The sequence below is a fragment of the Eufriesea mexicana genome, unplaced genomic scaffold, assembly GCF_001483705.2.
Source record: "Eufriesea mexicana isolate 0111107269 unplaced genomic scaffold, ASM148370v2 scaffold5020, whole genome shotgun sequence".
Classification (NCBI taxonomy): Eukaryota; Metazoa; Arthropoda; class Insecta; order Hymenoptera; family Apidae; genus Eufriesea; species Eufriesea mexicana.
This window is the reverse complement of record NW_016912977.1, coordinates 103,790-122,443: the sequence shown is the minus strand read 5'-3', so window position 1 is coordinate 122,443 and position 18,654 is coordinate 103,790. Positions and strand designations below refer to the sequence as shown.

Sequence of the window (18,654 nt, the reverse complement as noted above, 5' to 3'; positions counted from 1 at the left end):
AATAAAAGATTTCAACAGATTTTACAATTAGAACCCATAATCCCAATACCAATAATCCTAAAATAGCTATATTATAATTATGCTAGTAATCGATCACTGTCAAACATCTGGTACGTACGTTCCTCTCGAAGTTCCCATGTAAGCTGTAGTGAAAATAAATACTTGGAGTACGACGACACGATCTAATTTTCGTTTCCACAATTTGCATCGAGATTTTTCGAGTAAATTGTTGCCGATCTTGTCCAGATTTTTTCTAGATTATCCTCGAGATAACTGCGCTTGTTGCGTACACGTTTGTACTATTTATCTCTGTTTTTGGAAAAGGATGCACTCGTAGGTTTTTTCCAGCGAGCCTCTCATTTAATATCCGACATCCCCTAACTTAACCTACTTTTCCAACATAATTCCACTCGGATAACAACTCACCGTGATGATAGAGGGACGTGGCGCACCGGTGAAGTGCTCGATTACCTCCCAGTTGGACTTCCTCAATGGCGTATGTGGAGTTCGAGGGGTATTGGGTGTATGCGGCTGAGAGGACGGCGTCGAGGACTTAGATCCCGGAGGATCGAGGAGCAGTTCAACCCTGGGCTTGCCTCCTTCGTTGCTGCTCACGTGCTGTCGTAGACTGGCCCATCTCCTGGTGCTTCTCACGGAACCGGTTACGGATCTGGTCGCCATCTCACCCTGCAAATCAAATCGCAGTTGCTGTTGTGAAAATAAAGTATAGAAAATACAGGATGAAACTAGAGAGGAGAACTGAGAATAAGATACTAAGTAAGATAATAAGATAATAAGTGGAGAAAAATTTTATCATTACACCATAACGAAGTAGTCTGTTATTAATTTTTCATTCTCCTATGAGGATGATAGTTCAAGTATGCTCTTCTAATAAGTAGCCAAAGAGCCAGTTTTAAAGGATTAAGAGGTCTCATAAGCAGATGAGATCCTGCTGGTAACTCGTATTAAATCACGTTCAAACGTTAGCACGTCTTAGGAATTTCTATTGTTACATAGAAATTTCTGACTGTCAGACTTTAAGGATTAGTATTATTTCATTTCCTGGCGCATGGGAAGGTTTTGGTAAAAAGGACTCGTCAGCAGTAGGATCGATAAAACACGGGATAAGACACGGTGAAAGGAGCAGAAGTGAATAGGCGAGGCTTCCTTGCCTGATTAGGTAATAGAAATTTAATACGACTCGAACGTCTTCGTATTCCGACTCGAGCTGGTTTTAACTGATACATCGGAAAGCTTTCTGCTCCTGCTGTCTTTCTTATTCGTCTAAGGTACTGTGCAATATTTTATTCAAATTTTTAAAGGAGCCTAGTATCTCGAGCACACATATCTCGAGATCTTGGAAATGCTAGCAATAATGAGCAAAAAGAGGGATTCATTGTATCAAATTGATTCGTAGAAAAGCTAGAATTTCCAGAATACGTGTATGTAGGAACAGTAGGTTTGAGAGTGAATACAAAGAAACACTTGAGCCTATTATTAGTCTAGACTTTCAGTTTCTTACTCCTAAGTCTCTTTTAGCTCATAATAAATATATGTATTTAGGAATAGTGAGATTAAGAGTTAGTGCAAAGAAGCACTTGGATCTGTCTAGCTGGTGATGGCTAATAAACAGCAACCTAGGGTTCAGGCCGAATGTTTAGAGTGATGTCTGAAGTGCACGTGGAAGGATAAGTGACCACGTGGAAGGATAAGTGACCACGTGCAAGGATCGGATAAGCGGGATATTTAAGACTATGGAATGCAAGTGAAGAGTAAAAGGCACCTGAGTGTTTAGGATACGTGACCCACCGAAAGTGAGACTATGAGAAATGTGTGATTGAGAAAGAAAGCATGAGTATGAAAGAAGACAGAGTGCAGGGTTTAAATAAGGGTGCAAGGTCTATCCTAGGACAGTCCTATGCAGAGTTGAGAAGCAAGTTCTATACGTGGTTTGAAAGACAGTCTTGTCATTGACATTCAGTGGGACTCGGTTACAGTCGTTTACAGAGAGCTTTTACGAAGTTTGAAGAAGAGTCGACGTGTGAGTAAATTGCGTGATTATAGTTCAGTTATTATTAAGGTTATTATAGTCATCGATAAGGCGGCGTGAGTGACGAGTACGTAGCAGTGATAACCGGAATCTCAAAACGATTTTCGCGATGAATTAACAAAGGAGGCTCACCTTTAACACTAGGTTTACGGACGCTATTTGTATACCTGTTTCTAAGGACACCTGTCAAATTGACAGGTAAAGGAAACCACGTGCCTTTTTTTTAACGATTAGTTTAATTTAACAACAATTATATATTATACTAACAGTCTTAACCCTTTGCAATCAAGAGCTGACTCTCAGTATAGCCATCTACTCGCCAACAGATAGATCTATTCGAAGACTACAATCCCTCGTAGGCTAACGATTTGGCCATTTAATTAGATTCTAAAGATCGACGTTAATTAATATATCCAATTTAAAATTACCTAACGATGTGTGGAATGTCGAAGAAAAATAATTCTACGTCTTAATTTGCATATGATTTCTCATTTACCATTTCAAAAATATCCTCGTTTCTATGACAGAAAGTCTTCGAATTACTATTTTTCTGTAACGAAAAAGTCGTCGAGTGCAAAGGGTTAATATAAGTTAACTAAATCTGTTACCATCTTATAATTGGAGCAACCCTTCCGTCAAATTGACGGGTTCCGTAAACCTAGTGTTAAAAGGGTGCGAACCAGGAAATTTTACGCGAGAGACGAGAGCGGCGTGTGTATATCCTATCTAGAAGAATAAAGTCAAACCGAGAGTTAGGCTCATTTTAGCCCAGCCCTCTCTTCTCCACCCCTTACATCTTTTAGTTTGTACTTTACTCCTAACTCTCTTTAGCTCGTAATAAAAATACATTGGAATTAAACAACATCTTCTGTTCCTTATATTCGCCAATCAGAGTAATTTCCTATATGTATTCTACGTGAAAATCAGATCTTCGAGGTGAAGATAATCATTCCGTTCTGCTTTCTTCCCCCCACGAGAGTGCACCGAGTGTCCATCACTCTGAGGACTTCCATCCACGTAACCGGAAACATACCAACATTCCACTTGTCCCGAGGAATTCGCAGGATTTGCCCCGAAACAATTTTCTTGGCAGCAGTGTGCGGTCATCGTAAGGCAGCGCGGAAGTTATTAAAGTTCGCCTTAAACGTTCCCGGGCTGTTTCCTCGCAGAGTGAAAACACACCGGAAGCTCCTACCCCTTGGAGCAACAACGGAGCATGCTCCTAGTATTCCACGCCGGGGCTCGAAACAAATGTAATATGCTTAAGCATTTTATTACTCTCCTTCTCTATCTCTCCCTTCCTACGTTCCTCTTATCTTTGTCATATTCTTTTATCTTCTTTCCTCTCTCTCCCTTTTTGAAAGACGAACAAGGAATATCGTGGTTCCTGCTTTGAACATCTACCCCCAGAGGAGATTGGAGAGTTTCGAAATCGAGCTCCCTTTCAGGAAATTCGAGCAGAATTCTTTGGGACATGGTTCGACTGTAAATTTTTATTTTTTTGTCAGAGGGGATATTTTCTGTCGAAAATAGAGAACATTGAATGGGGGGGGATCCTTTTGTTGTTTTATGTTCCATTATTCGCTAAATATTAACCCTTTGCACTAGAGCCATGACTCTTCTTGTCAGTCACTATTTATTTCGATACCTGAAAGCTTTGGATTTTTCTTAATATCTGAAATAAAATAATTGGGATAGGTTGGTTACTTAAATTTGGTGTATACTTTAATTTGGATACGTATATAACGTTATTTATAATTTTGTTTATCTAACGTTTAATATATTGCAACATTAATAACTTTCATCCCATGAGATACAAAGTACAAACTACCCAAATTATTTCGTATGTTTGTTATATTGTATATGTGTTGTATATATACATTTGTTATATTCTGCAGGAGAAAATTTGTTCACTATACACAGAGGATAAGTACTATTATAATTATACAATAATGGTAATTCGTTTTTTTGTATTACTAGATATAACAAATTTTTTAATTATTTTTATTATTTTATTTTTAGTCAATCTTTTTGGAAATATTTTTTTAAATTGTCAAGCGTCCTATTTGAAGTATTATAGTATAGTACAGCAAATGTTGAAATAACATCAAGAGATCATTTACTAAATTGATCGACAATTTCGTTTCATAATCCGAGGAAACTTCTTAATGCAATTAAGATCTCTTTTTAGAGTGAATCGTTCCTTGAAGGCATTTATCAACTTCTTAAGTGGAACGAGGATTTTTAAACTCTGCTTTCCTCAAAATTAATCGATAATTCTGTCCTTTTCCCCGAACTCGATTTTTCCCAATTCGTAGAAATTATTATTCAAATATTTATATTTATACAGATCCAATTTCGGGCAAAATTTAAAAATAAAAATTCGTAGAAAGGAGAAGAATCATTTTTTGTATTTTAATTAATATTCGTACAATCCATGTACATATACGGTAAATAAAAGGAACATGATATTTTCTGAAATATTTTCATCGAAATATTACAAAAATATTACTTATCCTTCTATTTTCTCGAAAAATTGCACAATAAAGATTGACGACGGAATAGGAACGAAAAATCATTTTTCTATGGCTGTGGATACTCACGGAGAGCTATAATACGATAGAGTGTTCATTTTTTAATATACAATGGGATTTTTCATCCGTATTTGGAAAGAAAACAGAAATTTTGAGGATATTTCTGTGAAACGTTCTCTCTCGCGGGAAATTTTTTTTTTAAATCGTTCACATAGGAGAAAATATTAACTTCGAATAGTTCACCAGAGGGACATTTTATTCTTGGCTGAGTTGATCGATAAACTTCCATAAAGTTTGTTATTTCCGTTCAGCTGCACGAATGAAGCCAGCACTCCGAAAGCTATTGTGCTTCTGGAGGCATACCGAGAAATTTTGTTAATTCAATCGACGTCCATAGCTCGGGACACGTCGTTTTGTTCTCGCTCACGTGTTTGTCGTCTTTGTTACCGATTATTGGTTCGTTTTCCCAATTGTAAGCGGAACGGACACAGACAAATTTCTCTTTTTTCGTTTTGTTTTAAATAACGTTATTTCCCGTCCAACTGAATATTCGAATAAAATGATACAAACACGTGGAATCTGTGGAGGATAAAGTGGATAGTATAAAATGTTATCGAATATTGAATTACGTGCAGCCGTACAATATTAATTTAATATTTGAAATTCTATAGCAACTTGTCTGTTATTGTTAGCATAATCAAAATGGTTTCTTCTAAATATATCTTCCAAAATATTGAAAAGATACTAACATCAACTGTATTCTTGCTCTTTTTCTAAAACTTCATGAATTTATCGCTTAACTGCAAAGAACATCTAGTTTTTGATCTATTACAGCAAACTATACCTATTTTTGCCAACGTAAAAATTACAGAATCATGTTTCGTCTTATATTTCTTCGCAGGAAATATATTTTGTGTGCTCGTAACATGGCTCGCCTAAATGAAGTCGCCTAAATTCCTCCCTTAATTGTTACTATGTAAGAAATATTTCAGGGTCATGTCCCATGGTCATTTCATTATGCTAAACATATTTTGACGTCAGTTGATGTGCACTTAAATGCAAATTATATTAGAAATATACGAATTTGGTGGAAAATATTTTTGTACAGTACATTAGTCTTTTGGTATCGTGAAGGTTGAATATAAAATATTTCTTACATCGTTACGATTACAATTAATAACTAGAAATATATTATATGTAAGTAAAATAATTAAAATATAATATAATATAAGTAAATTAAAATAAATACAATATAAGTAAAATAATTAAAATAATATGAGTAGCTATTTTTAGGTTAAACTCTCTATACGATATATATAGGGATATAGGTATATTTGTTTAAACATATATTTGTTCCTGACATTCCCTCATTTATGATGTTTTTGAAACGGGTGCTTACTGATAAGGTCGATGTTATAGTTAGAATAAAGTAGCCAGTCCACTTTTAGTTTTTATTGTTCGTCAGGTCCGTTATTCCGTTGGCGAAAATTGAATTAACACCGATGGCTGAGGGTGCAACATGCGGAACCCGTTAATAGATTCTTATCACCCCACCGTGAAGCCTCATTGTAATTCAGAGCGTTCGAAACATTGAGTGAATTCTTCGGTTGTGTGTGCACGCGTGAAAAGGCTGATAACATATCAGCCGACGTGAATTTCCAAACGATTCCACTTTCTGGCTGAATACCAACAGCAAAAAGTTCCCTATCGCTCTTCTATACCCAGGCATTTGCTGTCTCTAGGGACATCTCATCTGCATCCCCTTTTGCCCTTGTTTTCCTCGGCGGGGTGTATCAATGAATATTTAAACGAGCTAATAATAACGTTCCACGATACTTAGAGAAAACATCGCGGATATTTCCAGTGGTAATTTTTATTCGGTTAGGGGAACAAAATTTTACAGAGGATTACAGAGGGTGAGCCCACACCTAGTGTTTTTAGATGGATCTTAACTTGCCAGCGAGTCATAGCTGTCAAAGCCTGTTGACGAGGAGCATTTTACATCGAAGATTGATTTTCCGTGGAAAAAATTCGAACATGTTCGATCGGAGCTGATAAATAATTCATTAATTATAATTCATGAAATTCGTAAAGTTGTTTCACGCCTGAAGGCACGACGCATTTCTCCTACCAGCTTGGAAACCGTTGGATCGTAGTTTATTAATATTTCGGCTCAATGCTCGTTAATTATTCATTCGGGCTCATTCGATCATAGCGATTTGCCGCGCTACGGAATAATCGCCAACAAATCGTGTTATCGTGCGATATTGTTTTAACGAGTACAAAATTTGTAATAATCATCAGTAACGATTATTTCATATTACGAGGGCGATGAAAATACCAAGAATCCCTGACCTTAACACTTTGCCCTCAAAGAATTCCTAACCTCGACATTTTGCACTTCAAGATCTTTTAATCGCAATACTTTGCACTCCAAGAATTCCTAACCTTAACACTTTGTATTCCAAGAATTTCTAACCTTAACAGTTTGCATTCCAAGAATTTCTAACCTTAACACTTTGCACTCCTCGAATTCCTAACCTCGACACTTTATACTCCAAGAATTCTCAACCTTAACACTTTGGACTTCCCGAGTTCCTAACCTCGACATTTTACACTAAAAGAATTACTAACCTCAACACTTTGCACTCCATGAGTCCCTAACCTCAACATTTTGCACTTCACGAGTTCCTAACCTAACCTTTTGCATTTCACGAGTTCCTAACCTAACCCTTTGTACTCCATGAACTCTTAACCTCGATACTTTTCACTCCAAGAATTTCTAATCTTAACAATTACACTCTAAGAATATTTTTATTTTCTTGATCAGAATCTCTGACACAAAGATAATCTTAATCTCTTCCTTATTTTTATCAATGAGAATTAAAATAAATAATTAATTGCCGATTCTTTAGGTCACTGTACTTGCGTTAACGGAGTGTATAAGATTGGGTTAGTTATCTTCAAACAACTATTCGTTATATGGAATTCTCTTTTTCTAACAATTTTCGCGATTAATGGTTAAGCACATGGCACTTACAGTAAATCGTTTCCGCCAAGTTCGAATGATATATAATTACCAGTGCACGTAATACTACACGAAACATTGATAACTGGACAAAAATGTAGTTCTATATATCGTACAATATATAACTCCTGCGGCATGTAACGAAGTACTAACAATTTAAAAAACATAGAGCCAAGAGAAATATCGGTAATAGCAAAAGATATCAAATATTAATAAATTGTCAGATATATAAATCACCCTCTATATCTAAATTATAAAATTATATTCAATTCTTACAGCACATAGTCTACGTGAATTCCTGATAAACTTTAAAAACGTAATACTACGTGTTTTAGAAAATCCACATTTCACTTATACCTGATAATACCTAATTTACATAATCACCAGAGCTCCTAGTATTACACGAAACGTCCTTATCTAAAAAGGAACCTAACTCTATATATTATCTATGTTTTCCTCGTATACTCAATTTTTTTCAACTTCTCAAAAACAATTTATTTGCCGTTACCTTCGAAAACTGTATTTGCATAAATAGCGAGTGGAAAATCGTAGTTTCCTAACCTAATTAAATCTCTATCAGTAACATGATGAAGTTTGATAGTTAGACGATTCAATTTATGCACAGGAGTACGTCCTCGCGAAAGAAAACCACGGTTTTGCGGCTACTGAGCGGTAAACTCGGTCGTGGGAACGATAATAATTGGTCTCTGGTATGGAACGCGTTCGAAACGCGACACGACTACTCTTCGGTCCTTTTGGTTAAAATATCAATAGAAGTTTCAGTCGAAAGCAAATACATATAGGGAAACAGCGAGAACGGCGGCTGACAAAACCACTCGAATCCTTCGCGCCGTTTTTCACTGGGTAGTCAAAACGATTAATTTAACAGTTTCCATGCCAGCAATTCCTTTACCTGCCTGGCACAGTCGAGCCACTTTTTCCTCAATTTAGAAACATGGCGCGCGAAAGGAAAAACGATCGCATTTTCACGATCGATTCGGTGAATTAACAAAACGCCATTAAGAAAATTGTTTCTGCTTCGCTTTGTTCCGATTACTTTCCCGAGAAACGGAACGAACTTTCGGGTCACGAGAGAATTACGGCTTCCCTACGCCACAATGGCGCCCCCTGCGCGACGGTGCTGCCCTCATCCTGTCTCCATTCGTTCCTTTACAGTCGGGCGTATCAAACTGGTCCAGAAGTTTTCATAGCGGATTACATTGACTCAAAGTCACACGGAAATACAGTGGTGCCCGCTTTAGTATCCAAATTTTCGCGTCCATTGTTATGCCCGCGAATTCTTGGAAATGAGATCTTGAAGTTAACCTCAAACCGATTGCGATGAACTACCGAACAAAATTTACCTCCTATCTTTTTCGATTGCTACAGGTATTCGTATTTATCCTTTCTCCTTCATCGAAATTGACGATTCCGTGGCGGCATTATTCTCGCCCACACCGCTAGATGGATTCCAGGTTGAAGATGGTTCGAGGATTTTCTCGCAAGTCTTCAGTAAACTCTCCACTTCCTATATATAGAATTTCCAGACTTCCTAATTGTATCCTTGCCTGAGGCAGGGCCTGTTAGATAGCAACCAAAAGTTGTATAGTTTTCGTGCCTTTTCTATACATAGGAAAACCCGCATACTAATATAAGATAGTCTTAAGTTTATATTACCCTATAGTGATAAGCGCGGTAGATTAAGTCTGATTCTAGATCGCGAGTGCTTCACGCTGGAGCCATCGATCACATAGTCTAAATTTTCATTTGTAACCCTTTGCACGTTTTGGTTCTTTTATATGTATATTATTGTATCTAGTTTTTGGCGCATTTAACGTATGCTAAATTGGAATTGGAATTGGCTTATTAACAGTAATAAAGAGTCCCAGTAACAGGCCCGGGACCAAACGCATCCCTTGCTTTCCCCCTTCGTTCTTTTACCACTACCCTCCACAGCAGCACAACAACCACCATCAACAATGGGGGAGGATCTCCATAATTCAATTACACTCAAGGAAAAACCATTTTCCCACATAAGTGTCCGGATTCGGTCCCGACTGGGGACGCTAAAGCAGGCAGTACTGTATTCAGTGGTACCCATTGGGACTGTAGGGAGGGAGATGGTGGTCCTGCCCTACGGTTGAAGTTCTGTTAGCGATTGTACTACTGGCGTCAGATAGCGTTGGAAGCGATAAACAAAAAAAGAAAGGGATGCGTTTCGTCCCGGGTCTGCTAGTGGGACTCATACCTAATAGGCCCTGCCTCAGATTGGGATACCATTGCAACTTCCTTAACCTTGGAATCCATCTAGTGACGAGAAATGAAAATGGCGCCGCCACGGGGCTTGTAATTTCCACTAGACATAAATTCCATCGGGCGTATTCCATCGTTCGTACTTGGTGATCTTCGTAGCGATGGAAAGTCCCTAGCCTAGTTACTTTCCCTGATCCGCAGTTGATTCTTGTAACGAAGAGCGATCGTCCCGCAAACTCGGGAAGGGCAAGATTAATCGACCACCGGGATAATCATGGCGGATCGATTAATTAACCTCGTGCGGCGTCCCGACGCCGAGGCCAGGTTCAATTTTCATTTCTCCCTAACGGGATTACCGCTTCTTTCGAGACCCGTGAATCGTGGACGAGATGTAATAACGCGAGACAGTGCGTTTCACGGTGGGAATAAACTTCTGAATAATGGATGAACCCGCGAGCGTGTTACGCTCTTTAGAACAACAGAAAACAGGGTTACACTGTTATGTTCGCGATAGCGTGGCTATACACTATCGTGTCGTTTATCGCGAAATTTGTTCTTGCAAACTGACGCAGTTAATTTCTGATGCACGTGGCGCCACATGCAGATCCACCGGAATCACGATCTTCAGGGATACTGGTTAGATTAAATCTCGCGATCACATAGTAATACGTTCTTCTGGAGTTTGCTTTGAATTTGGAAATCCTGTGTCTAGATAGACACGTGGTCGATTATGGTTGTTTCTATTTTAGTTTTGGTCGATTAACGGGAAATCGATAAAAACATAGTACTACGTGTTTTGCATTTAGGATATCTCGATAAGTGTGCTTCGAATTTGGAAATCCTGTGTCTAGGTAGACACGTGGTAGTCGATTATGGTTGTTTCTATTTTAGTTTTGGTCGATTAACGAGAAATCGATAAAAACATAGTACTACGTGTTTTGCGTTTAGAATACCTCGATAAGTGTGCTTCGAATTTGGAAATCCTGTGTCTAGGTAGACACGTGATAGTCGACTATGGTTGTTTTTATTTTGATTTTGGTCGATTAACGAGAAATCGGTGAAAACATAGTACAACGTGTTTTGCGTTTAGGATGCCTCGATGAGTGTGCTTTAAATTTGGAACCCCTATAGATAGACACGTGATTTTTATTTTATTTTTTATTCTTTACACGTGCTTCACGTTTAGAATGCCTCGATGAGTTCGCAGCTGCAGAAATGTATGAGAAAATATCGTGAATTAGTTATGGTGTTATATTCTTCCCGAGGCTATAGTACAACGTGTTTTGCGTTTAGGATGCCTCGATGAGTGTGCTTTAAATTTGGAACCCCTATCTAGATAGACACGTGATTTTTATTTTATTTTTTATTCTTTACACGTGTTTCACGTTTAGAATGCCTCGATGAGTTCGCTGCTGCAGAAATGTATGAGAAAATATCGTGAATTAGTTATGGTGTTATATTCTTCCCGAGGTACTGACAAATTGTTAAGAACGTAGTACTACATTTTCCTTAGCGTTCCACGTACACCTTCGTGTTGTGGTAACTATACATTATTCGTGCACCACGTAGAGGTGATTTTGCTACGAATTTTCAAGTACACGTGACATTAAAACGTACAACTTTTCGCGAGGTATTTCATGCTGCGGAAAATTCGTACATAATTTGTAGAAATCAAGTAGTACGTGGTTCGGTAATTGTATTTAATTCGTAGTTCGCATAAGAATTCGTTTATTCTGAATTTTCCAAAATACTGTGAAATGCATTATTCAGAAATTATTGCTCACCCGGTATTACTCTCTTTGCTTCTGAGAATTTTGAGATATCTAAGAATCGAGAGATATCAAGTAAAATATTACTAGTCCGAGTATGGCATTTCTTGACTGTTTTAATATGATATAAATAAAAACATGATGCAGTAGAACATCGATTATGTGAATTTTGATTACTCGAATCATCGATGATCTGAATATAGTGCGAGTCATGTGATGTAAAATTGAAATTAATCACGGGATTAATCACGGTTAGTACATAATATACCCTAGTTTGATGACTATTATGACAGCCATGAATGGACAAAAATAAAAATAATTCAGAATATAAAATTTATCTACTATATGGCACCCTGTGTTGCGTTGCAATGGTTAGAATATGAAAATAGAGTAGAAGCTGCACAAATGACTATAATTCACATTTTACCCCGTGTTTCTCTCATTATACGTGTACTCTCCCACGCAAAAGATATTTGCAAAATTTGTAATTTCTAGCTGATTTATGACGCACTTCAAAATTTGCTTCTTTCCGGCCAATTAGCAGGAAAGCTGATTATCTGAACGGATTTGCCTCCCATATTAAAATTATTATTTTAATTATTAAATTAATTATTATTAAATTAAAAAATTAAATAATTAAAATTATTAAATTCTAATTAATCTGCTAAATTCAAAAATATTAGAATTATGTGAATAATTATGTGAAAGTATTATAAAATATGTGAATGCGTGTATATTTATTGTGCCTTGACAACATTAAATTGAACAATTTAAGTTTTTAATTCTATTGGGATTATGAGTTTATAATTGTAAAATAATTACTATATATATATTCTCTTTTAAATTCTTTTATTACTCAAGGAAGGTATATTTTTCTTTGAGTGCTTCTGTAGAACGATTGACATGTTAAGAGGGTACGTAAAGCAGTTTGTTTAAACCCCCAATTCTTATTCAATGTTTATATAAATACATATTCGTTCTCGGAATCTATTATAAATAATCTGTTATAAACTATTTATTCGCACCTTATATCCTAGATTGATTTTTGTATATAATTAAACTTATGTTTTCAACAAATTCCTTTAAACAAATAAATGTTTACGCAAGATACGTAATAGAATCTAATTCATGGTGAAGAAATAGAAAAACTAACAGCCAGAATACCACAACTCGTAAATGCGATTATAAAATAATTTAATAAAAACACCCGATGGACATATTAATGAGAAGAAAAATAATTATTAATTATTGAATTATTGGTTAAACGCGTTCCCTAATATCATACAAATTAGCATACATGAAATTTAATCGAGTTTATAAGATTTCATAATTATTTTTAAACAGTAGTAAGAGTTAAGTCCATGTCCACATACTTTTGAGCGGCACTGTACCTAACATGGCGGATATTTAAGGAACGATGGCCAATCAAAGTGGAAGATTTCCTCTCAAAGGACCTAGAAAGTTTATCCTAAGGTCGGAGAAAACGCTTAAAATCGTTTTTCGATCCAGTAACAAACGTAACTTTCCGTCTCTTCGATGTTTCGTGTGGCCAAGCGAGCAACCGTTCCAAGCCAACTTTCTTAATATGAACTTCCGAATCTGAGAAACTTTCCTACCACATTAAGCATCATCGCAAATCCTTCAGCTTTAAGAGCGCTGAAAACCTTTCTTTCTTTGAAAAAAAAAAAAAAGAGAGAAGAAATGCAAGATGGGAGGAAAAGTCATGAAAGAAGCCAGCAAGAGTGCTTCGGGAAGAAAATGTGGAGGTTATTTATGATTTACCTGATGACTTCTTCGACTGCCGCGAAGGCTGAGCCGGTGGCTCCACTCGTGCTTAGGCAACTCCACGCCGTATTTCTCCATGTTGACTCTTTCTCTTCCTGTCGCGGCCGAGGAGCCCTTCCGACCAGTAAAACACCGTTGCCTGCTACTCCATGCTTCTCCTGATAAGCAGAAAAAGCTATTCTCAATCTTTCCGCGTCATAGCTCTCCCAGAAAGAGCTATTCTCAACGTTTCCACGCTATAGTCCTCCGCTAAACGTTCCACCTCCTTCTTTTCCTTTTCACGAATATCGAACTATGCAACGGGAATTTCTCACGACTGCTTTCCCCTTTTTTTTCCTCTCGCAAGAATTCAAAATCGACTCACAGCTAACTTTGATCTGATTTCTCGACTTTTTCCAGCTTCTTACTCGGGATATTTTTCAGAAACCAAGTGTCAGATGAAGAAACGATACTCTTTCTTCTCGCTTACCTTTGTGTACCATGATTTTTGACATACCTTGTATAGCGACTGTTGAGATTCTTCAATCGGAATGTAACTTTGATATATTTTTAGTTGAATACGACAGTATGCGGGTTAAGAAAATGTTTAGGATATATATATTTACGAATTTAAACATTTATTTGGTGTTAAGGTGTTTGTATTTACAAGATGCATATGTTTTACGTGTTTCAATAAGAGCGAAAATTATTTTCTCTAAACTGGCAATGAGTCGTTTCGAAGGAGTTAGTAATCTCAGTGTTAAGGAGGTAGATATACGGATTTTAAAAATTCATAGAAAATTATTGGAAGAAGGTAGCCGTGTAAATTTTTCTCAGACATTACTTTTAACATTAAACTACTTGTAAAAGAATTTAGGTAAAAAATATCAAAACAGAAATGTCCGGAAAAAATCTTGAATTAAGCGTCTGCAAAATGGAGCGGCCCATGATGATGGACAAGATACAGCACGGAGAAAAAATCTGCAAAGGATGAAAAAATGTGGCGAGTAAAGGCAAACAACGTGACTATCGCACTGACCACAGATAACAAATTTAGAGCTTCGGGCAAGTTCAAAGAAAAATCACGAAGTCGAAGATGATAGAAAAAGACAAACTGTTTCTAAGAAACAATTTTATTGAAAAATTTTTCGAATTTTTAGATTCCCTGTCAGTGGTTAGTGTCAGAGCCACGTGTCTTTGACACACGCTCAAAAAATTTCACAGCGATTGGAACTTCGGTTCTTTCGTTATGCTGTCAACCATGGTCAAAAGCGGTGTTCAGAGAAAATTGAGATTGAACATTCGGATGACAAAAATGTTTGCTCGAGTCAAAGTCAATTCCGTGTACTCTCTAGCAAACTAAAGGCGTTGTAGTGATGCGAGGTTCTCGAATTTCGACTTCGCATTTTTCGCACTCGACGCAGAAAAGAACGGAGAATTTTTTAAGATAAAAATAAATCGATTTTTTAAATGTTACATACGGGTCTGCTTCCTTAAAGAGGCTTACACTTTTCTGACTATTGAACGGAAAATGGAATATATCTTTTTCTTCCAATTTTTCACAATTTTTAGAACAGAGTCTTTGCTGAGTTTATTTTAAGTTTACGGATAACAAAATATTTTTATCCAAAAGTTTATGCAACTAGAATAATAAAGGAAATTGGTATAGCTTCTAGGGAATTTATCGGCAATTTGAAATAATATTATACAGGTAGTAAAATGTGATAGAAAATAAGAACGTATTAGCGTATTTACAACTAAGAAGAGTGTTTCCCATTTTTGTAGACTTCAGGTGGAGATGCTATACCAACGCTACTTCTTGCGGATGAATCAAAGCAACATGACGCATGTCTTCGGCCTACTAGCAGGGTTGACCCTCGCTCTGGGTGTGCTTCTGGTATTGAGAATCATTCAGGAAGGCAACCAACAATTTCTGGATACTTTGGAAAGATCGGAGAACCTATCTCTAGCGGTCACGTTGGTCGTCTGCGTTGCAATTTACGCCGGTGAGTATCACAGAATTATCTCCGTCTAATAAGAACAAAATTCACTGAAAACCCTCACTGATCGTTCATCTTTTAAACGAAACTATCTCATTACCATAAACGCTGTATCAAAGATTCGCTAACTGGGAAAATCAACGAACAACCAGACCTCTGAGAATAAAAATGATATATTATATATCAAAACACTCAACGCAGCAAAGGACGGATGATTTTCTATAGCGGTAAAGAAAAAATTCCATTTTTTGAAGGTTACATACTGGTTCGCCCCCTTATGGAGCGATCAGGGCTTATCACTGCTCGTGCGAGATGCTTGGTCCACCTTGAGCAGAGCCTTTCTTGGCTCCAACTCGCCTCCTCACTGCTTGCACTGAAATTGCACGCCCTGCCAACACGAAAATCGAATTTCTGCACGTATAACATAATCACCTGCGACGTGGAACAAGTGGAGACGTATTGTGTTCGATCGCAACTGGTTCCGGTTCAGCTGGTTCCCTTGACACGTATTATTACGTCGAGTAATCGAATCGTGTGCGTTAATGGCGGAGCAGGTTACACGCGAGGAATCTAACACACGATGAAAACGTAGGTTTTCCTTTTCTTTTCCAGTCGATTAGGAATTTACTCGGCAATTTTCTTATTCCAGGTATCATAAAAGAGAGGAATGCTGGCAGCGTTACGTTCGTTTCACAAAACTGAGGACGTCCTATTTAATTTGGATCGTTCATGCGGAACTTGAGGAAAGGCGGAAGAAAAACTGGCTTTTTCCCAGAATTTTCGCGAAAATTTACCATCCTATCCCGGGGAACACGATGGAAAACGATTTCATCGTATGTTCGACCGTGACCTTCCACTTTCGGAAATTTGCAATGTTGCCCGGAAATGGGTCGGCGGCGATTTACCTGTAGACGAAAACGCTGCGAATTTTCGCGGTCCTTTGGTCGGAGCAGAAACAAATTTGCGAAAGCAATTTCACGCGTGATTGCCACGAACCGGAGCTGTTTTTGCTAGTGAAAAAGAATGGTAGATGTGCGTTTCATCGGCGCGCTATTAAAAGGTTTAGAACATTGTGGAAATCCGAACGAAAATGGAGGCGTGATGGACGATACTGGTGTCTGAAAAAAAAGGCGAGAAAAATGGTAAAATTCGGTGAAATAATAAGAAAGGCAACGATGGTAAAGATGGTAAAAATAACATGGACCATCAAGCTTGTAAAAATAACAAAAGTAACGTAGATGAGAAAGTTAATACAAATCATAAGATGATAAAGATGGTAAAATTGGCAGATATAATCAAACTGATGAAAATGGTAACTTTAATGAAAATAAAAAAGCTGATAAGTATGACAAAAGTTGAAAAATATAATTTAAAAATATAAAATATAATTGGAGCATCCCATAAAAATGACATGAATAATGAAGCTAGTAAGAATGGCAAAAACAACGAGGATGACAAAGTTAACAAAGATCATGGAGATGGCAAATATGGTAAAGATAAAAATAATGAAAATTACAAAAATGGTAAAAGTAATAAAGTAAAAGTAATAAAAAAAAAATGGAAAAAGGTAAAAAAGATAATGAAATGGACCATTTATTTTGAAAATGCTGGAAGTTCATTTTCTGTTGTTTGGAGCAAATTAAAAGTTAGCATGTAGTCAATTCATAAATATAAATTAATTATGTCAAATCTGACAATGTTTCTACTAATTTATCAATATATTTTTTTATTATATAAATTTAACTAGTAATATATATTACATTTACTTCTATTTTCCAACTTTAAATTGAACAGAGCATTAATTATATCAAGTCTGACAATGTTTCCACTAATTTATCAATATGTAATTTTATTATATAAATTTAACTTAAATAATATATATTTACTTTTATTGGCCAATTTTAAATTCAACAAAGCATTGGCATTTTTCAAAATATTAAATACTAACCAGTTATAAATAACAAGTTTGCAGCATATTAATCACAAATTATGTGATATCTCATTTTTTTTAAATTGGATTTATACCACTTTCAAAATAAACGGTCCAAATAATAAAATATCGAAACAATCGAAGTTCTTTTCTTTTGTGTCTCTCTCTCTCTTTCGAATGTGAAGGATGACGACCGTGTCTCAACAGTGGGTTTATACGAATCGTTGCTTTACTGCCTCTAATTTGGCCAAACAATGGAATTTAAGTCTCAATTATGTCTCGGCCAGGCCTCGCTTTACATAATTCTCTATAAACGATTGTATCGATTCTTCACCCTCGAACGTATTGGACGATGCTAAACAACGCAATTTTCCCAATGGGTTCGTTGTACCATACTGCTTCCGTTATGAACAATTTGGTAAATTCCTTAGAATTTCATTTTCTTCCATCCCTTAACAAACAACGAATTCCTTTATAATTCTCTTTCGTAATTCTACGCCATTGTTCTGTATATCTCTATGTATATTTGTATAAATTTAAAAAATCCATTCCTATAATGTCTCCATTCGTTTCGATGCCTCTAATCATTTTTAAGAAACTTCCGATTATTGCCTTTTCCTCTTCCCTTGTCGCATCGGAAAGTTTCATCGCGATGTGGAAATTGGAAAATAAATTATCCATACAAATGACACGAAAGCCATTTGCTGGACAAAGCTAATGTCTATACACCCTAGTCTAGGTCGTTGTCAACGAAAATCGATTCGAGACAGGCAGTGCGCATTAATTTTTTACGCGACTTCATTTCTCATTGTGCAACACCATTTGCAAGCAGATCGCAGTTTCTCCTCACTTTGAAAAGGAAAGATAGGTCGAAAATGGTACCAATGCGAGGAAGGTAGTTGGGTATTCTTCGATACGTCGTTGACGAAGTGTTAACGGAGAAAAGGTAGGGGAGAAAAAGTGTATACAGGCCTGATCCATTAGGTCGAGGCTCCAAAGCGGAAATAAAAATAGAAACGGAACGAACTTGTTAGCTCTGTCTACTTATTTCCCTCTTCGTTATTATTTTCATCCTATTTCTGTAACGCTTGCCCCCAGCGCGTGTTCGTCATTTTTCACAGATACTCCATTATTATTCATTTATCTTCCATTGAATAATCTATTTTCTCGAGAAAACTGACACGTATCTTCCTTTTTCAGCTGAAATGCGAAAAAATTCATCCACCTGAAGATTGATCATTTCTCGTCTTCTCTGAGAATCTACGAAGTACCTGTGTTCTATATCTGTGTACCTGAGACAGAGGAGGAAGCAAATTTTGTAAGTTC

At 36.8% G+C, this 18,654-nt stretch overlaps 1 protein-coding gene across 1 annotated transcript in view; it reads right to left on the bottom strand.

Annotated features, from left to right (window-relative positions):
• LOC108551847 (adenylate cyclase type 6) overlaps positions 1-18,654 on the bottom strand; it is a 92,465-nt gene that overhangs the window by 62,867 nt on the left and 10,944 nt on the right. The window contains exons 2-3 of the mRNA XM_017906175.1: positions 13,417-13,577; positions 427-687 (exon numbers count right to left, since the gene is read on the bottom strand). Coding sequence (XP_017761664.1) covers positions 427-687; positions 13,417-13,497 — 342 coding nt within the window. The 5' untranslated portion in view covers positions 13,498-13,577. The remainder of the gene's footprint in view (positions 1-426; positions 688-13,416; positions 13,578-18,654) is intronic.